Source organism: Bombina bombina, chromosome 11, assembly GCF_027579735.1.
Source record: "Bombina bombina isolate aBomBom1 chromosome 11, aBomBom1.pri, whole genome shotgun sequence".
Taxonomy (NCBI): domain Eukaryota; kingdom Metazoa; phylum Chordata; class Amphibia; order Anura; family Bombinatoridae; genus Bombina; species Bombina bombina.
The window spans coordinates 167,854,827-167,880,386 of NC_069509.1; the positions used below are offsets into that span (position 1 = coordinate 167,854,827).

The following is a 25,560-nucleotide window of genomic DNA, read 5'->3' on the forward strand; positions in this document are numbered from 1 at the left end:
AGGGAACAGCGTGATACCTTCTTTTTTATATATAATTCAGAGCAAAATGTCAATAGAAAAGTAAAGTCTATGAAATAATCACTGTAATGCAGGCAATTATTATCTTCTGACTTTGGTGAAGTTCTGAAGTCCATTGTACAATAATTAAAGAGCCGATGTTACAAGCCATGCGTTTTCCAATGACACTCATTTACTCCAATAAGTTTGGCTGAGAACTGACATAAAGAATTATTAAAAGATAACTATACTGTAGAGCAAATATGGCCCTAGGCTATCTGACCAAAACTGAGGTTGGATATAATTTTGTGACAGCCATCATTTTTTTATATAGGTTATCACCACACAGCAATCATAAAATAAATTAGATTATAAAATGTGATAGAATGCCAAGTATATCAAGCCCATTTATTAAGCCATCAACTTGCGGTATGTGTGTCAACTCACGTCTAAATCAGCACACAACATTATAAATGTAAAATAACGAGCAGCTATCTCCATTTAAAAGCATTAGACATTTGTGGTATTGAATGTGCAATCAATCATTATTTTTGTTAAATCGCTTGCAGCTTTTACAATGTATGAGCCGTGCTTCATTCAATTTGCAGTTTCAGAGTAATCAATAATTCAATCAGTAGGTTTTTGTGTGTGTCTGCTTCCAGATCCGCTATTTACGTTAGAATACAGTAGAAAACAATAAGGAGTTCGGACACTCGTCTTCAGTATTAACAGAGGGATTGTTTCAGAGCTTTATAAAGGGACCTATAGAACAGTTCCCTCACACATTACTTTATCGATTGTGGCTTTGCAGACCATAAAATAGTCAATACATACGTATATGAAAGTTATCATTCACTCCCTTCGTGTCAAACTTGATGCAATAAGGTTAGACCATTTTTTAATAACTTATGACTGTGAAAGACATTTCTGTGAGGCATAAACAGCAGCTGGTGCATTCACTTACAGGGAAGCGAACAAGTTGACACCTTAATAAATTTGGCCCATAATTACAACAGAGGCCTCGCTTACATATTCCCCAGTTGTTCAGGTTTGATTAAAAATAATAAAAGGGGTAAGCTTTTAAAGTTAGTTTACATATGGTTTTAATTCTGCCTTCTGCATTACTTAAAGGGACATGAAACCCAAACTTTTTCTTTCACGATTAAGAAAGAGCATGCGATTGTAAACAACTTTCTATTTTACTTCTATGACATATTTTGCTCCATTCTCTTGCTATCCTTTGTTGAAAAGCATATATAAATATTATCTCATTTGCTTTATTCTCTTGATATTCTTAGTTGAAAACATATCTAAATATGCTCAGAAGCTGCTGATTGGTGGCTGCACATAGATGCCTCGTGGTGTTATTGGCTCACCCACTTGCATTGCTATTTCTTCAACAAAGGATACCTAAAGAATGATAATAGAAGTAATGTTGTTTAAAACTGTATTCTCTTTTTAAATCAGGAAAGAAAAATTTCAGGTTTCATGTTCCTTTAAAAATAGAAAATCTGTGGTTTACTGTCTGCGATTGGTACCTCAATATTTTGTCTGTTGCCTAAGCAGTGGGAGTTCTACAAAGGTGCAAAATCACTCCAATCTTTTACTTTGCATCCCCATTGGGCTTAGAAGAAAGGTGACAATTGCCCATTCCTGTAACTGTCCCATCATGCCTAGCCAATAACAGAAGTCTCTGGCCACACCCATCTGTCTACCTGACCCCACATACAGAACAGACACGACTGACTTTATAGCTAGATTCCTGGCTCCTACATGATCTCTGCGGGGGTGAGTGTTTGCCTCCTCCAATTTAATGTCTGGAACTGCCACTGCCCTTACGTTTCATATACATATGCCTTAAAGAGAAAATAACCTATATATATATATATATATATATATATATATATATATATATCAGTAACAGGTTAAAATAAAAGGAACATTTTGAAATAAGTAAAACTCCATAGTGAGTAGCAACCGTCCTATTGCAGTTGTGCTCAGCAGTTTAATGCCCCTTTAAAAAGAACCCCTTAACAGCAGCTGACATACCCTGTATGCCGACCATCTGTTTCGCTTCCAGGGCTGCAAGAGAATAGGTCTTGCCCGCAGCTGCGAGTCAACACTATTTCTCCATGCTTCAGGCAGCGAGGGTATGTCATTAAGGGGTTAAGTATTAAAAGGCAACCATAAGCTCTTGATATCTATAGCATCTGAAAAGGTACACACATAATTTAGGTACCTTGGTAAATAGATTTTAATGGAACAATATACATACATAATACCATGAAAAGGAATTTAACAAAATCATATGGAGCAGAGCTGGGATGCAGAGATGTTTTTTATATGAATGATCTGTAAAAAAGATGGCCCAAATTTATGAAATTTAGAATAATTTGAATTGCTGAGAGGAAGAAGTCATCGCTGGGCCCTTCATCACCAGAAAGCAATTTCTAAACACCTATTCTATTAACAATTTCTAAAAATAGCTGATCTTATTTGTGCCAACAGGTAGGTTAACATTAGCAAAACATAGCTCATCTTATTTGTGCTAACAGGTAGGTTAACATTAGCAAAACACAGCTGATCTTATTTGTGCCAACAGGTAGGTTAACATTATCAAAACACAGCTCATCTTATGTGTGCCAACAGGTAGGTTAACATTAGCAAAACACAACTGATCTTATTTGTGCCAACAAGTAGGTTAACATTAGCAAAACACAGCTGATCTTATTTGAGCCAACAGGTAGGTTAACATTAGCAAAACATAGCTCATCTTATTTGTGCCAACAGGTAGCTTAACATTAGCAAAACACAGCTGATCTTATTTGTGCCAACAGGTAGGTTAACATTAGCAAAACACAGCTGATCGCATTTGTGCCAACAGGTAGGTTAACATTAGCAAAACATAGCTGATCTTATTTGTGCCAACAGGTAGGTTAACATTCGCAAAAAACACAGATGATCTTATTTGTGCCAACAGGTAGGTTAACATTAGCAAAACACAGCTCATCTTATTTGTGCCAACAGGTAGGTTAACATTAGCAAAACATAGCTCATCTTATTTGTGCCAACAGGTAGGTTAACATTAGCAAAACATAGCTCATCTTATTTGTGCCAACAGGTAGGTTAATATTAGCAAAACATAGCTGATCTTATGTGTGCCAACAGGTAGGTTAACATTAGCAAAACACAGCTGATCTTATGTGTGCCAACAGGTAGGTTAACATTAGCAAAACACAGCTGATCTTATGTGTGCCAACAGGTAGGTTAACATTAGCAAAACACAGCTCATCTTATTTGTGCCAACAGGTAGGTTAACATTAGCAAAACACAGCTGATCTTATGTGTGCCAACAGGTAGGTTAACATTAGCAAAACACAGCTCATCTTATTTGTGCCAACAGGTAGGTTAACATTAGAAAAACACAGCTGATCGTATTTGTGCCAACAGGTAGGTTAACATTAGCAAAACACAGCTGATCTTATTTGTGCCAACAGGTAGGTTAACATTAGCAAAACACAGCTTCATTCCACACGTACTACTCCAACTTATATAATATACCTTTGGAAATTTCCCCTACTCAACTGTCTCAAGAGACAGAACGATTTCTTCTGACTTTTCCACTCCCGACTGTCACTGATGACCAACTGAAACACCTTAACTCGCAAATCACTACACAAGAGATCTTATCAGCCATAAAGACACTTAAACCTGGAAAGAGTTCCGGCCCAGACGGTCTCTCTGCAAAATACTATCAGACATTCCAGGATACCCTAGTACCCCACCTAATGACGATATTTAATACAATATCGGATGGTGTAGACTTTCCCTCCTCAATGCTAGAAGCACACGTAGTGGTGATACCAAAGCCAGGCAAACCACCAACAACGCCATAAAATTTTCGCCCAATCTCTCTACTAAATTTAGATATTAAATTATATGCTAAAATTCTCACCACGCGCTTAAATAGAATTATCCCATTCTCACCACGCGCTTAAATAGAATTATCCCAAATATCATTCATACTAATCAGGTAGGCTTCACCCCCCACAGAGAGACCCGTGATAACACCACCAAAATATTAAATATTATTGAATATGCCATTAATAATCGTATTCCCTCCATAGTACTATCGTTAGACGCCGAAAAGGCTTTCGATCGCCTCAGTTGGCCTTTTCTTTCCCATACCTTACGAAAATTTGGATTTGACGACCAATTTATTCATAAAATATTCGCCCTATACAATGCCCCTACAGCTAAAATTAAGTTAAATGATTCTTTATCTTCTCCTTTCCCAATTCAAAATGGTACAAGACAGGGCTGCCCGCTGTCCCCAACACTATTCATCCTGGCAATGGAAGTTTTAGCGGCTAGTATTAGAATCTCACCAGTAATAACAGGCATTACCATTGGACAACAGGAATATAAAACCTCACTCTATGTGGATGATGTTATACTCACACTCACAAACATCAGCACTTCTATATCCCCCCTAATGCGCCTCTTTTGTGAATATTGAACACTATCTAACTTCCGTATCAATAAAACTAAATCAGAATTCATTAGCCTAGAAGCATCACCTGAAGATCTATGTATACTCCACTCACAGCAATTTAAACATCAACCGAGAGCACTTAAGTACTTGGGAATCCTAATTACACCACATCTAAACAAAATGATCCCTTTAAATTTTGTACCTTTAAAAAACCACATAGTTTCTACTCTACACTCCTGGTCCAATAAATCAATTTCATGGCTGGGTCGGGTCCATGCTGTCAAAATGGTAATTCTCCCTAAAATCCTTTATATCTTTCAGACTTTGCCCATTCCTATCCCTGACTCTATTATACACCAATTACAGAAAATTGTAAATTCATACATATGGGATCACAAACGTCCACGAATAGCTATGCATACCCTGTATCGGACTACATTGGAGGGAGGGCTCGGAGTCCCCAACTTACTATGGTATCGCTATGCGACCTTTATGACTAGAAATGTGGATTGGTGCAGGAACGCCAGCCACAAGGAATGGGTAGTTTTAGAACATGAGCTTTCTCAGAGTAACTAACTTGGAGGTCAATGCTGGCTTAAATCTAACAGAGACCAGAATTCCCCAAAACTCCCTCTATTAGTTAGAGAAACATTTAAAATCTGGGAAAAAATTCTAAGAGGACATAAAACGATCTCCACACCCCTTTCCCCTTTAACACCCCTGATGGACAATCCCACAACTCCCTTCCATTCCATATTCCACATTTATGATAAACACTCACTTCCACAAATGCTACCTCATTATTTGATCTTACAAAATGGAAAACTTAAACCCAAGGAGGAGTTACTCGAGATTATGGGTCCCTCCCTTAACAATTGGCTAATACACCATCAACTTCTGCACTATCTCTCGACACATGTAGATAAAAGCAACTTAACTCGACCTTTGACCCCATTTGAGTCATTATGTTACTTACCATTTCCAAACACGGGCATCCTCTCCATATCATATAAATTATTAGACTCACATCGCGCAGCTCACCCCCATCTCACAAAACAAGCTGGGAGGCAGAGCTTAATGATCAACAATTAGCTAAGATATGGAATGTTATATATAAACAGATGAGCTCTTCTGCATCCTCTATGAATATTATGGAGATGAACATAAAACTTCTTTGTATATGGCATTATACCCCCCCCCCCGATAATTTAGGGAAAATATTTCCAGGCTCTAATACTGACTGTTGGAGAGGCTGCGTGCAGAGAGGTACTTTCACACATATATGGTGGTCTTGCCCTATTGCACAAACCTATTGGTCCAGTTTGGTTTGTTATTTTCCGTAATTTTATGTTTGTTATTTTTTGTAACTTAGTTTTTTTTGTTTTTATATTTAGATACTTTGCAATTTTTAGAGTAGTGTTAGGATTTTTTTAATGTGTAATTAAATTAATTGGTAGTTAGTTGAATTATTATATTAGTTTAATTGGTAGTTTAAACTTAGTTTTTTTAATTTGACAGGTAAGTTTTAATTAATTTAAGCTAGGGAAATTGTAATTTTAATATAAAGTTAGGGGGTTGTTAGGTTTAGGGGTAAATAGTTTTATTTAGTTTATTTCAATGTGGGGGGCTTGCGGTTTAGGGGTTAATAGTTTAGTTTAGTATCGGCTAGATTTAGAGTTTGGCGGCCAAAGGGGTGCATTAGCTACGCGTGCTTTTTTTCTCCCACACCTTTTATACCGCTGGTATTTAGAGTTCACAGAATGGCTGGGTTTTCACTGCGTTAGGCTCCAAAAAGGGAGCGTAGAACATAATTTAACGCCACTGCAACTCTAGATACCAGCGGTGCTTACAGACGCGGCCAGCTTCAAAAACGTGCTCGTGCACGATATCCCCATAGAAAACAATGGGGCATTTTGAGCTGAAAAAAACCTAACACCTGCAAAAAAGCAGCGTTCAGCTCTTAACGCAGCCCCATTGTTTTCTATGGGGAAACACTTCCTACGTCTGCACCTAACACTCTAACATGTACCCCGAGTCTAAACACCCCTAGCCTTACACTTATTAACCCCTAATCTGCCGCCCCCGCTATCGCTGACACCTGCATATTTTTTTTAACCCCTAATCTGCCGCTCCGTAAACCGCCGCTACCTACATTATCCCTATGTACCCCTAAATTGCTGCCCCTAACACCACCAACCCCTATATTATATTTATTAACCCCTAATCTGCCCCCCACAATGTCGCCTCCACCTGCCTACACTTATTAGCCTCCGAAGAAGCGCATCTACGCATGCGCGAAACGCGTCAGGCGTTCTCCACTGTGACTCTGTTTGTACTCTAACATTGGACTGTACAATAAACATTTCTTACCATAACAGACGCTACGACTCATTGGTGCTATTTTCCTTACCTGACCTGATACACTTATTAACCCCTAATCTGCCGAGCGGACCGCACCGCTACTATAATAAAGTTATTAACCCCTAATCTGCCTCAATAACCCTATAATAAATAGTATTAACCCCTAATCTGCCCTCCCTAACATCGCCGACACCTAACTTCAATTATTAACCCCTAATCTGCCGACCGAATCTCGCCGCTACTATAATAAATGGATTAACCCCTAAAGCTAAGTCTAACCCTAACACTAACACCCCCCTAACTTAAATATAATTTTTATCTAACGAAATAAATTAACTCTTATTAAATAAATTATTCCTATTTAAAGCTAAATACTTACCTGTAAAATAAACCCTAATATAGCTACAATATAAATTATAATTATATTATAGCTATTTTAGGATTAATATTTATTTTACAGGCAACTTTGTAATTATTTTAACCAGGTACAATAGCTATTAAATAGTTAATAACTATTTAATAGCTAAAATAGTTTAAATAATTACAAAATTACCTTTAAAATAAATCCTAACCTAAGTTACAATTAAACCTAACACTACACTATCAATAAATTAATTAAATACAATACCTACAATTATCTATAATTAAACCTAACACTACACTATCAATAAATTAATTAAATAAAATACCTACAATTATCTACAATTAAACCTAACACTACACTATCAATAAATGAATTAAATAAAATACCTACAAATAAATACAATGAAATAAACTAACTAAAGTACAAAAAATAAAAAAGAACTAAGTTACAAAAAATAAAAAAATATTTACAAACATTAGAAAAATATTACAACAATTTTAAACTAATTACACCTACTCTAAGCCCCCTAATAAAATAACAAAGCCCCCCAAAATAAAAAAATGCCCTACCCTATTCTAAAATAAAAAAGTTCAAAGCTCTTTTACCTTACCAGCCCTGAAAAGGGCCCTTTGCGGGACATGCCCCAAAGAATTCAGCTCTTTTGCCTGTAAAAAAAACACATACAATACCCCCCCCAACATTACAACCCACCACCCACATACCCCTAATCTAACCCAAACCCCCCTTAAATAAACCTAACACTAAGCCCCTGAAGATCTCCCTACCTTGTCTTCACCTCACCGGGTCCCGATCTGTCCAGAAGAGGGTCCGAAGTCTTGATCCAAGCCCAAGCGGGGCACTGAAGAGTGACGTCCATCCTCGGGCTGAAGTCTGGATCCAAGCGGCGGCTGAAGAACTCCATCATCGGGCTGAAGTCGGAAGTCCATCATCGGGATGAAGTCTTCTATCAAGCCGCATCTTCAATCTTCTTTCTTCCGGAGCGGAGCCATCTTCTTCCAAGCCGACGCGGAACATCCTTTTCAACCGACGCCTACTCGCCGAATGACGGTTCCTTTAAATGACGTCATCCAAGATGGCGTCCCTTGAATTCCGATTGGCTGATAGGATTCTATCAGCCAATCGGAATTAAGGTAGGAATATTCTGATTGGCAATCCGATTGGCTGATCCAATCAGCCAATGAGATTGAGCTTGCATTCTATTGGCTGATCGGAACAGCCAATAGAATGCAAGCTCAATCTGATTGGCTGATCCAATCAGCCAATCGGATTGAACTTGAATCTGATTGGCTGATTGGCTTATCAGATCTTATCATTTTAGGCTGTAACGCTCGCTTTTTAGCCGTAACGCAAAACTCGTAATAACGGCGCTATGGGAATCTCATTAAAAAACGTAATTTTTAGGAGTGCGGTACAGGCTAAAAGGCTTGCGATACACCTATACCGACAAGACTTGTAATGGCTGCGTTAGAGAAAACGATGCGTTATGGGCCACAACGCTGCTATTTGACTCATAACGCAAAACTCATAATCTAGGTGACTGTAATTACAAGATGTTTCATGTTGGCCTCGTAGAAATTAAAATACCAACAGTGTGAAAACTTTCTAAATACAGTAACACAATAACAATTCCCCCTGTATTTGTTTGTTAAACTTTGTCTGGTGTCTCTTAGATTGTATTGTACTGTACTATTATCTTTGTACCCATGGACAGTGCTGCGGAATCTGTTGGCGCTTTATAAATAAAGAATAATAATAATAATGCAATTGTTTTTTTATAGGCAAACTCCTCCATCACCTACTTTGTATGGAGGAGCCATTCTAGACTTGTTACTTGGCTAGACTTGGTTACTTTTTTCTTTCACGATTCATATAGAGCAGCAATTTTAAGCAACTGTATATTTTAGCCACCAATAAGCAAGTGTAACCCAGGTTCTGAACCAAAAATGGTCCTGCTCCTAAGCTTACATGCCTGCTTTTTAAATAAAGATAGCAAGAGAACGATGAAAATTTGATATTAGGAGTAAATTAGAATGTTGCTTAAAACTGCTGTTCTATCCGAATTATTAAAAAAAAATGGGTTTAGTGTCCCTTTAAGGCCAAAAAGTTTAATTACTAGAAAGTAATAAAATATTATTATAATAATGTTGCCTAATTAAACATGATACAGTACAATATCCAATTGTTTCATCATGTCTCTTTAAAGGGATATTGAACATGCCCTGGACAAAATACATAGTCTAATGTGTTAGACCATGTAATTATTTTACTACTCACTGTAGAATTCTATGTGTAATTCCTACAAAGGAATTAAACACATACATAAAGTCCCACATGAGCTATATGCACTGCAGGTCCCGAGCAGAAAACAGATGGTGATTGGAGGAATTGTATAACTGCTGCTGCTGATTGGCTCACTGCCAGTTTCCTGTTAAAACCAGTAGTTCTCTACAGCTCCCAAGCAGGATTTATCTATGTGTTTAAGCCATTTGCGAAGGTTAAACACACTTAGTTGCCATATTATATTTTTACTTTGACAAGTATCTTTTGCTTCAGGGAACCCTCATAAAAAAAAGCCAGCGATACCCTTGTATTTATTTATTTTAGATTTATTTTGATTGGTTTTTCATGTTTGTTACTAGATTTGGTTTTTATACTGTTCTGCAATTTAAGATGTTTTCGTGTTCAGATTCAAACATAATGGGGATGAAAGCTATGTGTGACCACGGCAAAGGGTAAACACATTATTAAAGGGACTGTAAAGGTCAACAATTTTAACAGTAAGTAATTTGTGACCTGGTATTAGCTTAAAGTATAAAGCACATTTATATCGGCTACAGAGAACGACGATTTTACCTTTACTAAGGTATTCAAGTTTCCTGGTTGCCCTTACACCTGCACAGTTTTTGTTATAGTCACTAGGGGGCGGTATAGCCAATGAGAAGGCTGCCAGCCACCCCATTCTCTTTATATTATGTGCCCTTCTTCTATTTGACACTGTCTGCATGAAGACGGTAGAAACGCAGCGTGTAATTATACAAAAGTAATGGTGCAGACAGGAGGCTTCTCATTAATTGTACCAGCCATGGTAGATTAGAAGAAAAACTCTGTCTATAGCAACTGTGAATGTGCCTTATAGTTTAAAGGATCATGAAACCCTAATTGTTCATTTCATGACTCAGAGCATACAATGTTAAATAACTTTTTTTTCATTGAAGGTGCAGCAATGCACTACTGGGAGCTAGCTAAACAAGTTGTGTGAGCCAAGGACAAGAGGCATATATGTGCAGCTATCTCCCAGCAGTGCATTGCTGCTATTGAGACTATCTAGGTATGCTTTTCAACAAAAAATACCAAGAGAACAAAGCAAATTGCAGAACAGAAGTAAACTAATGTTTAAAATAGCATGTTCTGAGTCATGAAGGACTCATTTTGACTTACTGTCCCTTTAAAGCTAATACTTATACAATTATTAAAACAATGACCAGCACAGATTGTTTTGCTTATTATAACTGTCACTAATTGCACATTACTTTTTAGAAACTAAAGCTTTACACTTACAATATATCTATTAAAACAACTAACGTAACTAAACAATACATCTGTATGTATGATTCTAATCAATAAGAATTAATACTTGTTAGTGTCCCTTTAGTATACTGCTCTTTATTGACTCACGAGCTGTGTCCTGCTCAGCCGTGGCTGTATCTGGGAATGCACCTACCTTTGTGTTAAGCACAAATGCTTTTTGTTAACCATTGTGAGTGCTGGATTCCCACTAGTACTGGGAGGCTATTAGTGCTATTGTGCACCCGCACAGCACATAAATTGCTACTCATCTTCCTGTACAGCTAAAGAGAATTCCCGGCACTAATCAGTTTGGCACATTCTCTTGTTCTGTTAAACAGAGGACCTAACAATTTATCTAGAATAAACAGCATATATAAATATAAAGTCACTTTTACATATCATGCAAGCAAACTGCGGTGACTTCATATAAAGTCAGTTAGTAAAATCTATATATGCCAGGCCAGGTGCTTTTAGCAATGCATAATCCAGACCTCCCAGCTGCCCTCATGGACTGGACGATCTGCATATTTAAAGGGACATTAAACCCAAATTTTTTCTTTCATGATTCAGATAGAGAATATCATTTTAAACAACTTTCGGATATACTTCTGTTATCTAATTTGCTTCATTCTCTTGATATTCCTTCCTGAAAAGTATATCTAGATAGGCTCAGTAGCTTCTGATTGGTGGCTGCACATATTTGCCTCATGTGATTGGCTCACCTATGTGCATTGCTATTTCTTTAACAAAGGATATCTAAATAATGAAGCAAATTAGATAATAGAAGTAAATTGGAATTTTGTTTAAAATTTAATTCTCTGTCTGAATCATGAAATAAAAATTTTGGGTTTAATGTCCCTTTAAGCATCTGTTGCACATATGTAGAACAAATAAATTGAGCAGTCTGTATCTTTCTAGAGGGGCAACCCCAAAAGCCCCCTGTATTAATAGTGGATAGACAAGGTTCCTTGAGCCCACAATGTCTACTGTTTGTGGTGGTGCACATACATTTTACATTTTGGAAACTATACCATAGATCAGCTTGCTTTTTATACATCCAAGCAATTCACTATATCAACTTGCCAAATGTCATTATAATTCATTCAGTAAAGGATTTAAAGGGCCATTATAGCCGAAACATCACATGCTCTAATTTGTTTTTATTATTGACCCTGAAGTACTGTGTTTAACCTTTGCAAAAAGGTTAAGAACACAGTAGAAATGCCGCTCGGGAACCACTGATCCAATCAGCAACATTAGTTGCACATCAGAGTTGTGTGATTAGCGCTACTGATTGGATCAGTGGTGAGTTGCACTCTGCACCAGCAGTGCTCTGTGGGTCTTGAGCGGCAAATCTACTGTTTATGTATGTGGGTCGCACTAAAAGAAAGATCAGGCGTAAAGTGTCAGAACACCTCAATAATATTAAAAATGAGATGGATAAGCACAGTGTCCCCCTTCATTTTAGAGATATACATGGTGGAGATTCTAGATCTCTTAAGGTGCAGATAATTGATTGGATCCCTCCAACTATCCCAAATAGACTCCTTACATTACGTAAACGTGAGACATTCTGGATACAGAAGTTGAACTGTCTGTGTCCAGGAGGTCTCAATGTGGATTTAGATCTAGCTGCTTTTATGTGAGTGACTCTCTTTCTTGTAGTAGTTAGTTAAGATAGGGTGAATAGGCGTATTGTTTTTAATGAGATTGATTTATTTATATATAAATATATAATTAATTAATGTACGTTATGTTCTTAATATTATATTTTATATATTTATATATATACATTTTATCCATTTTAGTATATTTGCATTAGGTAGGGTAAATGTGTGAACCATGATGTGATGATAGGTAGATTCAATGGCTGTTTCCCCTTTTATATTTCCCTTTTTATATTTCCCTCTTTATATTTCCCTTTATATTTCCCTTCATATTTGCCTTTATATGTGTTTAACATAAGCCCAGAGTATACATTTGAAGCTTTAAACCATAGATCAAAAACTAACTATCAAAATTATTAGCACCATTGCTCTTTTAAACATTATTTAAATGATAAACATTATTTAAATGATAAACATTATTTAAATGATATATTATAAAATCTGGGCATGGTATTTATATGTCTATTCTTATTAAATGACCCCTGAGTTACTGGAAAATATTGGTAATGAATTATTTCCCCTCAATAATGAATTTTTTGTATTAACATTATTCTCTCTTACCGTTTGTTTAACATTGTTGTTTAACATTTTATAAAATATGCAAAAATTGTGTGTGTATATGTATATTTTGACTTTTATGCAATAGTCATTCTGGCCAATTGATCCATATATTCTTTAATAGCTTGTTGAATATGTTTTTAGTAGCAATAAATAAAGAGATGTTTTTAATCTTTTAATCATACATAACTGTATCTGCTTAAGTTTGTCTTGTAGCCGACAGGCAGGTTAATTGACAAGATTATTTTGCACCAATGAAATGAGCCGGTCGGATATTTACCAGCCTGTGCTGCAAGACGAGGCATCTACTTCACCTCTTAAGAAAGACCGCACGTTGGCGGTTGAAACGCGTTGAGGCTTTTTGGACTACTAGAGGATCCGTACTGTTCCATAGTGACGTCATCGGCATCGGCATTGGCGCTTCCAAACATAGCGATTGCTATCTGAGTCACGGGTCACGGATGCCTGTAAGGAACTGATCTACTGGTCCCGGTATTACTATCTGGAGGGACTTTTCCAGCATTTGTAAAGACTTATTCTGTATTCTATCGTTTATGGATGATTTCTTCTGGTCACCAAGTATATTTATAACAAACGCCTGATTAAATTTTAATCTTGTAAGTGCAATCCAAATTGTGTGGTGTGTTTGTTGTACTTACCTACACTTGAGTCTGTTTGCGCTTGTGTGTTTTACAGATTTTGCAAATCTACTGTTTGTTTATCCCCTTTGTGGGGGTTAAACACACAGTACTGCAGGGTCGATAGTCATACAATGGCATACTCTAATGGATAAGAGCATGTTATTTTTCTACTACAATAGCCTTTAAAAATGAATAGTTTCCCCAGAAACAATGTAATGAATGAAAACTTCTAGCTAATACAACAGTATCCATTGTGTGCTTTCTGCTGATTCTCATTGGCTGATAGGTACAAAGGCTTGTTGTATGTGTCAGCCAATAATCATTAGTAGGACAAGCAAAAGTACTTATCAGCCAATCAGCACGCTGATACTTCTGTATTACTTTCAATTCAAAATGAACATTTTATTGATACATAAAAACTTTAGTCCAATTCAGTACTGCGATCCCAAGTACAAAGCATCTGAAAATAAAACTACTTTTCAAGCAGAGAAGAAACAAATCAAAGGGTCCCGTTAAGTGCAAGGTAAAAGACTAAACACAATTTCGGTTGCGTCGCTAATGTACCTTGATTGCTTTTGAAGCCGCCGCGGCCTCGTTAGCCTCCTTTTCATCAGCAGAAACCAGCTCTTTTTTTGCATCAGCGTCAATTGTCTGTTTCTCTATTTTGATCATCATTTTTTCAGTTTCGGCTGACGTTTTTATCAATTCAGGCTGAAGAGCGGTGAGTTCTTTTTGCATAACTGAGACCTAATAAAAATGAAGACATGGAAATAATTAGCATATGCCTTATAGAAAGGTCACACTGCTTATTTTTTAAAGGGACAGTCAGAATGGTTATTGTTTTAAAAGATAGATAATCCCTTTATTACGCATTCCCCAGTTTTGCATAACCAACACAGTTATAATAATATACTTTTAACCTCTATGATTATCTTGTATCTAAGCCTCTGCAAACAGCCCCTTTATTTCAGTTCTTTTGAAAGACTTGCATTTTAGACAATCAGTGCTAACTCCTAGGTAACTCCACGGGCGTGAGCACAATGTTATCTATATGGCAACACATGAACTAACGCCCTATAATTGTGAAACAAAATGTCAAACGCATTCAGATAAGAGGCGGCCTTCAAGGGCTAAGAAATTTGCATATGAGCCTCCTAGGTTTAGCTTTCAACTAAGAATACCAAGAGAACAAAGCAAACTTGATGATAAAAGTAAAATGCAAAATGTAAAATTACATTTCTATCTGAATCATCAAGTTTATTTTTGATTAGACTGCCCCTTTAATCTATGTAGAAAAAAAAAATGAAAACCTTCATCATAATATAAAAGTCCATACACATCTTATATGAGATACACTTAGCCTAGATGAATGATGTGAATAATAATGTGCTAGGATGCTGAATAAGCAAACATAAATGTATGTATTGTGAGCTGAGTGCTGAGATCGGATGTATAAAATACAAATATCAGACTAAATTGTAATCAGAACGTACTTTCTGCTGCTTTATTACCCTGCGGGTCACAAGAATAAATGAGCGATAATATGTTTGATGGGTTTTATAGAAGCACTACGCAGAGAACGAGCACTTGTGACAAATCTAAAGACATAAAGAATACATTACATTATGTTGAGCATTGCACCCAAATGTTTACTTTTATGATTTGAACAGAGCATACATTTTTTAATCAACTTTACAATTTACTTTCATTATCAATTTCCCCCTCTTGGTATCCTTTATTGAATGAGAAGCAAAGCGCTACTGGGAGCTAGCTGATCACATCGGTAAACCAATGACATGAGGCATATATATATAAGTGCAGACATTAATCAGTAGCTAGCTTTCGGCTCCTGAGCCTACCTAACTATGCCTTTGAACAAAAGATACTAAGAGAACAAAGCAAATTAGATGATAGAAGTAAATTGAAAAGTTGTTTATAATTGTATGTGCTGAATCATGGAAGAAAAGTGTTGGTTTAGGTTTTCATATCCCTTTAATGTGTCACTGGCTCTCTCGATGTGTTACACTAGTGCATTGCTGCTCATGAGCCTACCTAGGTTTACTCTTTAACAAAGTAAGGGCTAGATTACAAATGGAGCTCTAATTTATCGCGCGCCCGCAAATTGTCAAATTCACCTGTTTACAGGCGCGCAATAAATAACCAGCCATTACAAGTGGCTGGTTATTGCTACCACAAGCTCCGAAAATTAACCAGAGATCAGATCTCTGGTTAATTTTCAAAATGTGCCCCAATTGCCCCAAAAATAATGTGTGTTGTAGTTATTAAATAACTTCAAGAAGCAGGGGTTAAAGTTGGCGGGTGTTGGGTGTTACATTGCGGTCTATGGGAACTGTGTGTTCCCTGTAAATATATATGTATTTGCTTATATACATATATATTTATGTGTTAAAATGTGTTATAAACACATACATATATACAGTATGTATATATTCATATATATTTATGTGTTAGTATGTGTTATAAACACTTACATATATACAGTATGTATATATACATATATATTTATGTGTTAGTATGTGTTATAAACACTTACATATATACAGTATGTATATATACATATATATTTATGTGTTAGTATGTGTTATAAACACTTACATATATACAGTATGTATATATTCATATATATTTATGTGTTAATATGTGTTATAAACACATACATATATACAGTATGTATATATTCATATATATTTGTGTTAATATGTGTTATAAACACTTACATATATACAGTATGTATATATACATATATATTTATGTGTTAGTATGTGTTATAAACACTTACATATATACAGTATGTATATATACATATATATTTATGTGTTAGTATGTGTTATAAACACTTACATATATACAGTATGTATATATACATATATATTTATGTGTTAGTATGTGTTATAAACACATACATATATACAGTATGTATATATTCATATATATTTATGTGTTAGTATGTGTTATAAACACTTACATATATACAGTATGTATATATACATATATATTTATGTGTTAGTATGTGTTATAAACACTTACATATATACAGTATGTATATATACATATATATTTATGTGTTAGTATGTGTTATAAACACTTACATATATACAGTATGTATATATTCATATATATTTATGTGTTAATATGTGTTATAAACACATACATATATACAGTATGTATATATTCATATATATTTGTGTTAATATGTGTTATAAACACATACATATATACAGTATGTATATATTCATATATATTTATGTGTTAATATGTGTTATAAACACTTACATATATACAGTATGTATATATACCTATATATTTATGTGTTAGTATGTGTTATAAACATTTACATATATACAGTATGTATATATACATATATATTTATGTGTTAATATGTGTTATAAACACATACATATATACAGTATGTATATATTCATATATATTTATGTGTTAATATGTGTTATAAACACATACATATATACAGTATGTATATATACATATATATTTATGTGTTAATATGTGTTATAAACACATACATATATACAGTATGTATATATACATATATATTTATGTGTTAATATGTGTTATAAACACATACATATATACAGTATGTATATATACATATATATTTATGTGTTAATATGTGTTATAAACACATACATATATACAGTATGTATATATTCATATACATATATATTTAAATCTGCTGCCCATCGATGCGCGACTTACCCCCTTCTCTGTGCTAGGTTCTCATGCCGTGTCTCACGGCATGAGAATGAGGCTCTCATTGGAGCCTATGGAAGTGCGCTCTATCAAGCACAAAGCTTCCATGCAATGCGAAAACGAGGTCCCGCTTGCATTGCGGGACACTTCAAATACCAGCGCACAATTGCGAAAGCGCAATTTTGTACTCCACTCCTAAGCTGGCCCTAAATTAAAAGATTGTTTAAAATGCTCTATCAGAAGCATGAGTGTTAAATTTGGACTTTAATGTCCCTTTAATTGAAATGCAGATGATACCTTTAAGGTAAAAAAAAAAAAAATACAAACACTTTATTATTTTTTCCTTTCCAAGATATTGATGCAGATTTGACAAATTTAAAATGATGTTAAACAAAGCATGATTCAAATAGACATGAAATCCTGCTTGCATAAAATGTATAGCGCTACCTTTACTTCATTGTAACCATTCTTGAAAATGGCTCCATAGTTTATCCTCCTCACCCCCTCCACTGCCAACCCATTTCGAGCAAAGCTTTTTTTTTTTTTCTTCAGCAGTGACGTATTTACTGGTCATCCAATGTGTGTGCGAGTCATACGGCAACCCTTTCAGGAACGATGTTACAATGAAGTAATGGTACCGCTATACATTTATGCAGCCAGGATTTTATATGTCTATTTGAATCATGCTTTGTTTGTTTACCATCACTTTGACTCTAAATTTAGAATCCATATTTGTAAACAGACTTACTTGTGATGAAGCAAATTCAAGTTTCTGCAAACCTACAAGGTAGCGATTTCTCATTGTGTCTACTTCATGTCTTTTAGTATTTAACAGGGTCTTGAAAGTAAGAATAAGCTCTAAGTAGGATGTCGGGGTCACATAGTTATGTCGTCTAAGCGTGCTGTAATATCCGTCAGACAACTCCTTGACACTTTCCTGAAAATATTTGCACATTGAGACAACCCTGAAAAAAACAAAGAAAAGATAAAAGATACAAAAAAAAAAATAATCGGACATCAATAAAACAATAAACAAACAATAAAAAAAGAAAAGATTTAATTGCTGTATCTATAAAAGTATCATTAGTCTGCCGGGAATAGGCTGTGTTGTCAATACAAGAGATGAATTTTAAGATATGAAGTGATTAAGAGCATGTGACAGATAATTATTAGAGATTAGATGGGTCAAGCCATCTTATTTGGTTTGTAATTTTGTCGCTATGTTTCTTTGAAACAAAATGGCAGCTAGAGTTTTGTAATTAAAGAGATATTCTGATGCAAAATTGACATGCTCTGATTTGTAAGAACGTGTCATTTGCGTTCATGACTCTAGCTGACACCTACAAAGAGACTGACGGACTCACCACTTCTCTACAAGACTCCCAAGTAGAACTTAACATTTGTGTTCAATGGGTATTAAACACATAGGGGCCGAATTATCATTGTGCTGGCGGACATGATCGCTGTAGTGGATCATGTCCGCCGCACATCGATAAATACCCGTTAGCAGGGTGCGTTAATCAACCCGATAGTATCCGATCGGGGCGGCTGATTGCTGTCCGCCGCCTCAGAGGTGGCGGACGAGTTAAGGAGCAGCAGTCTTTTGATCGCAGCTTCTTAACTCCTGTTTCTAGCAATCTGGAAACTACGGGGGTAGATTGCAGCCAAGGGGACTTTTCTATCAAACGCTTCCAAAGAAGCAAAAACATTAAAATTGTAGAATTCAGTAAAAGTATGTTGAGATGACCATGTTGCTGCCTTGCAAATTTGATCTACAGAAGTTTCATTTTTAAAAGCTCAGGAAGTGGTAACTGATAAGGTAGAATGAGCAATAATATGCTTTAGAGGAGATTTTCCAGCCACCAAGCAAGCTTTATGGATCAAAAATGTTAACCACAAAGCTAAAGTAACAGCAGAAGCCTTCTGACCCTTCCATGGATCTTAGAAATTAATAAACATGCTAGAAAATTGTCTATACTCCTTAGTAACCTTGACAATAGAACCTCAAAGCATGAACAACATTCAAATAATGCAAAAGACATTCTTTCAAATGTTGAGGGTTGAGACAAATAAAAGGAACTTCAATTACTCTACTTATGTCTGAAGAGTCTACCTTCGGTAAGAAATCAAATTTTGTTTTTAGGACTGCCTTATCCTGATGGAAAACTAGATCACAAGAAAGTGCAGACAATTTACATATTTTTCATGATGAGGAAATAAGGGACAGTCAAGTAAAAAAAAACTTTCATGATTTTAATAGGGCATGTAAATTTTAAACAACTTTCCAATTTACTTTTATCACCAATTTTGCTTTGTTCTCTTGGTATTCTTAGTTGAAAGCTAAACCTAGGAGGTTCATATGCTAATTTCTTAGACCTTAAAGGCCGACTCTAATCTGAAAGCATTTTGACAATTTTTCAACACTAGAGGGCGTTAGTTCATGTGTTTCATATAGATAACATTGAGCTCACACATGTGAAGCTCCTAGGAGTGAGCACTGATTGGCTAAAATGCAAGTCTGTCAAAAAAACTGAAATAAGGGGGCAGTTTGGAGAGGAATAGATACAAGGTAATCACAGAGGTAAAAAGTGTATTATTATAACTGTGTTGGTTATGCAAAACCGGGGAATGGGTAATAAAGGGATTATCTATCTTTTTAAACAACAACAAATTCTGGTGTTGACTGTCCCTTTAAGAGAAACAGAACTAGATAGTAGCTGAATATCCAGGGAATGCATAAGATCAAATGGAGAAGACTGCAATACTTTTTCAGGAGTAATTTGAGGAAGCTTCTTTACAGAAAGAGTGATTGATTTATGGAATAAACTTCCTCAAGAAGTAGTAATGACAAACACTGTGGGGGACTTTAAAAGTGCCTGGGACAAGCATAAGGCTATCCTACAAGCTAAATATTGGGCAGACTTGCTGGGCCTATGGTTCTTATCTGCCGTCAATATCTACAGTATGTTTCTATGTTTTAGAAAAAAGTTAAGACTCCAAGGATGAGAAATTGGCTTTATAACAGGTCTCAATATCTGCAAAGCTTCAAAAAACTGCACATCATGAAGTTTAGCAATCTTTTATGGTAAAAATAAAAATAAAGAGCCAAGATATGACCCTTTACAGAACTTGCAGACAAACCCTTGTCTAAACCATCTTGCAAAAATTGGTAAAATTCTAGGAATTCTGAAAGAATGCTAATTAACATTGTGCTTTTCACACCAAGAAAACAACTTTCCAGATCTTATGATAAATCCTTTATCGAAACTGGATTTCTAGCTTTTATTAAAGAATTTATCACTGAATCGGAGAAACCTCACTGTCTCAAAATTATGTATTCAATCTCCAAGCCATCATGTTGAGAGACTCGAGATCTTGAAGATACAATTGGCCTTGATATAGAAGGTTGCAACAGAGAGTAAATGACCACAGAGGAGAACTGGACATTTGTACAGAACCAAGTTCTGCAAGGCCAAGCAGGAGCTATAAGAATTGCTAATGACAACTCTTGCTTTATCCGAGCTATTAATCTTGGAAGAACAACAGTAGGTGGAAACATTTATGCCAGACAAAACAACCAAGGGACTCAGCAGTAACTTGTAATCTTTATTTGGCTGCAATAGATGGGGGTCAATAGTGAAATTAATTGTAACACTGCTCCATTGAGTACAGTAGCTAGCCTAATACTGTGATATTCAAGAGATACAATCTTGTTATTTAACCGCTATTAGCTTCAATATATATATATAGATAGATAGATAGATAGATAGATAGATATATACACACACTGGCAATCACGACCTAGTTATAACGGTTGATGTGTACAATGTTAAAATCGTATCAACGTTTTTCTACTGTAAACAACAGCTATAGTGGCTCACAAATTGTGTTATTACAAGTGTTTCAGCAATCACTAACTAGAGCGCTTTCCAAATTGTGGTATTTAAAGGGACGGCAATGAATTAGCCAAGTAATCTCCACTAGTTAAATGTACAAGGGTAATGACTGTTTAACCCTCAGTGATTTAAAGGGACAGTATCAAATTAGCCTAATAATCGCTACCAGCTAAACTGTTTGCCCCACAGTAATACATGCAAGACAGTTTATCTCCACTGTCACGATCATAAGCTACTCTTAGCATTTCAGCAATCATGGATGGTTCACATCCCTAGGGAGCAGTGGCGTAGCGTGGGGGGGGCCACAGGGGCGGTTGCCCCGGGCGCAAAATTCTGGGGGGCGCAAAATGCTTGGCTCCCAGCCTTCCCAGTCCCCACCATCTCAAGACAGTAGACAGTCGCAGTCCCACTCCCAGCGGCGCTACAGGGAGGCTAAAAAATCTGACAGGCGCCTGCGCCCAGCCGTTCTGTCTCTCAAGTGAACTGTCTACTACTCTGAAGTCAAGACGTGCTGTGTAATGATTTAATTATCATAATTTTATGAGTGTAATCCTATCCGACCGTTACCTGCTGCTAGACTAGTGTTTATGCCACTAGTTAGCACGGTCCACTCCCACTCCCAGTGCACATGTCAGGAGGGAGGAAGAAGTCAGAGCAGCACATCCAGAGTGGAGTCAGACTGACTAGTACGCTGCGCCCGCAATGATAAGGTAAGTAGTGTCAACAGAAATTACCAAACTCATCACCGGGTCCGTATCAGAACCAGACCACCAGTGCCACTGCCAGCCAGAATTATAATTAAATTATTATAGCCCCTGTTTTTGCCTGGGCCCTGGGGAATAGGGATTGGAAATGGCAACGCACGCAAAATGCAGCTTAGCCTCTACCGTTACCCAGGTGACGTCGCAGGGCCAGCCAGCCAAGTTCCAAAGGACCCAGAGTCACTCTGAGCCAGCCAGCCAAATTCCAACTTCCAAAGGACCCAGAGTCTGAGCCAGCCAGCATGCCAGAGTGTGAGAGTGATCTATGCTGCTTTAAAGTGAAAGCTGGTTATTTTATTTCAAATTCATTTTTAACCTGGGTAAAATAAAACATACAAAATGTAAATGATCTACATCTTGTATGTTTTACCCAGGTTAAAAATGAATTTAAAAAAAATAATAACTGGCTTTCACTTTAAAGCAGCATAGATCACTCTCACACTCTGGCATGCTGGCTCAGATGTATTTAAAAATTAAATCCCATGTTTAAATATTAAACCATAAAAAATTTAATTGTTAAGTTATATAATGTACTTACTTAATGTATATAATAAAGTAATGGCTGCCTGCAACCATATTGAATCCTAATTTTTAAGGATGAATGTAGAGTTTAGAATTCTATATATATATATATATATATATATATATATATATATATATATATATATATATAGTATATATTTTTGTTGTTAAAATAAAGCTTTGTTTGTTTTAAAACAAAAACCTGTCTCCTAAAATGTTGAGCTGTGTCCTATATTCAAAGCAAATTTGCCAATCCCTACTGTACTGGTGGAAGAGACTCAGTCAGTGCTAATGGATTAGGGGGGCGCAATTCTTGCCTTGCCCTGGGCGCTGAGAAGCCACGCTACGCCACTGCTAGGGAGATATACCAGGCTATTTCTGATTAAATATCTTGACTAGGTCTATTTAAGCAACTCTTGCAGGGACATAGAGTAACAATCCTCTGTATTTCCACAACAGCAGTCTATGGTCAAATATCACACATTATTACATTTTAGGGCACAAATAAATGATTGCACACATGCTTACTTGCTGCAACTGTTTTTAATCTCAAATTGTCACCCTTTTTAATAAACTTAATAAAGATTGTATTTTAACGTCCAAACACGTCCACACAAGAGGGACAAGGGTGTTTACTACAGTATCCTGTCCAACTTTAATGCTGGAATTTGTAAATATAACATCTACAAATTCTAACTGAGGATCCCTGGACCTTGCAAAATATCTGGGAAGTTTGTTGTTTAATCGAGAGCCCATTAGGTCTATCTCTGTAATGCCCCACTTCTCAGTTCAAACCTTGAATGTAAATTGCAGAAATGATACAGTAATTGTTCTCAACATTGGAGTATTCCAGATATTTACTTCATTTCTACACAACTGTGAGTTCCTCTCTAATGAGTGATATATGCCACAGCCATGAAACTGTTCAATTGTACTTGAAGATGAGATTCTTCCTTTAGAAGGAGACAGCTCTGCAGAGCCCAGGAGATCGCATGGCGCTCCAACACATTTATAGGTAACCTCGCCTCCTGAGATAACAAAATTCCCTGCGCTCTTCTGGACCCCCATACTGCGCCTCATCCTGAAAGGCTGGCGCCTGTCGTTATTATTTTCCAGGATGGACTAAGAAAGGATGCCCCTGGAGCGATGGACTGGTGATTTATCCACTAAGAAAGAGAACGACTTATGGTAGGATCCAACAGAATCCTTTGATTATGTTGATTGTATTCCTTTGTCATTGATCCAACATGCAAGAGCAAACGGTATGGTATCTGATGCCGCAATCATCAGACCCAGCACCTCCATACAGAGAGCTACTGTAGGATTGGGAGATGACTGAAGACTGGCACAAGTGGACTGCAACTTTAATTTTCTCTGTTCTGTTAGGGAAAGAGTCATTGAAACTAAATTGAGCATGGACTTTGGCCTAGATTACAAGTGAAGCACAATATTGCGCTTTTGCAAGAACGATATTTGCGTTTCACTCAGTAATACCAGCACACGTAAAAGCGCGCTGATATAACAAGTCAGGCGCTATGCAAATGTGACCAAGCGTTCGCATTGCCTGGAAGCCTTGCGCTCACGAGAGCGCGCTTTCATAGGCTCAAATGGGAGCCTCATTCTCATGCCGCAAGACACAGCAAAACCCCTAGCGCAGCGCAGAAATATATATGTACATTATATGAATATATACATATATATTTATGTGTTTATATGTGTGAAAACACAGTCCCCCATTGAAATCAATGTAAAGGCACTTTCAGTGCTGTTTGTGTTCTAACATCCCACATCCCCTCACTTTAACCCTTTATAACTGCTTTGTGCAGTTTTTTTTTTTTTTTTAAATAAAAATGATCATCTTTATTTTTTTATGTTAATTACTGTACTATTTATTTTGGGGGCAATAGGGGCACTTTTTTCATTAACTAGAGTCTAACCTCTGGTTACTTGAGCTAAGCACAAAGTGAATGGCTGGTTATTTAACGTGAGTCTGTAAATTTGTACATTAAAATAGCGCTCCACTTGTAATCTAGCCCTTTGTAAGGTAAGTAGAATGGGTTTTTATTTTTCTAGGGGGCTTTTATTAGAGGGCAAGAGAATTTAAATATGTTTAATAGAAATTTTTAATTAAAGGGACATGAAACCCACATTTTTTCTTTCAGGATTTAGAAAGAGCATGTGATTATAAGCAACTTTATAATTTACTTCTATTATCTAATTTGCTTAATTCTCTTGATATCCTTTGCTGAAAAGCTAGACAATAGAAGTAAAACTAGATAATAGAAGTAAATTAGGATGTTGTTTAAAATTGTATTCTCTATCTGAATCATTAATGAAAATGTTTGGGTTTAATGTCCCTTTAAATATATTTAACCCCTTGGCAACCGAGAACGTGTCAGGCACATCCTACAAAAAATGACAGTTAAGTACCAAGCACGTGCCAGGCACGTCCTCTGGGGTTTTGTAAAGATATGATGAAAATAATGGTATCTTTAGAAAGTCCATTTAATGGCGAGAAAAATGGTATATAATATGTGTGGGTACAATAAATGAGTAAGAGGAAAATTACAGCTAAACACAAACACTGCAGAAATGTAAAAATACCCCTGGTCACTAACAGTAAGAAAATTTAAAAAATGGTCTGGTCACTAAGGGGTTAAAGCAGGGGTCAAGTCCTACAAAAAAAAGCGTGGGAACTCACCAAGACTTCCACCTCCCCCCCTCACAAATAATATTGTTTTTATATATATATATATATATATATATATATATATATATATATATATATATATATAGGTGGCCCTCGTTTTACAACGGTTCAATTTACACCGTTTCAGAATAACAACCTTTTTTTTTCGTCATGTGACTGCTATTGAAAAGCATTGAGAAGCAGTGCATTTATTAAAATAGCCAATAGGTGGAGCTGTCCGCTTGTGTTACAACAAAGCCAAGCAGGTTGAAATTAATCAGTTTAACCAGAC

At 36.2% G+C, this 25,560-nt stretch overlaps 1 protein-coding gene across 1 annotated transcript in view; it reads right to left on the reverse strand.

Annotated features, from left to right (window-relative positions):
- The window catches only part of DNAH3 (dynein axonemal heavy chain 3), a 611,780-nt gene that overhangs the window by 75,905 nt on the left and 510,315 nt on the right, over nt 1-25,560 (reverse strand). Inside the window, exons 49-50 of the mRNA XM_053694256.1 lie at nt 18,149-18,365; nt 14,236-14,418 (exon numbers count right to left, since the gene is read on the reverse strand). Of these exons, the coding sequence (XP_053550231.1) occupies nt 14,236-14,418; nt 18,149-18,365 (400 nt within the window). The remainder of the gene's footprint in view (nt 1-14,235; nt 14,419-18,148; nt 18,366-25,560) is intronic.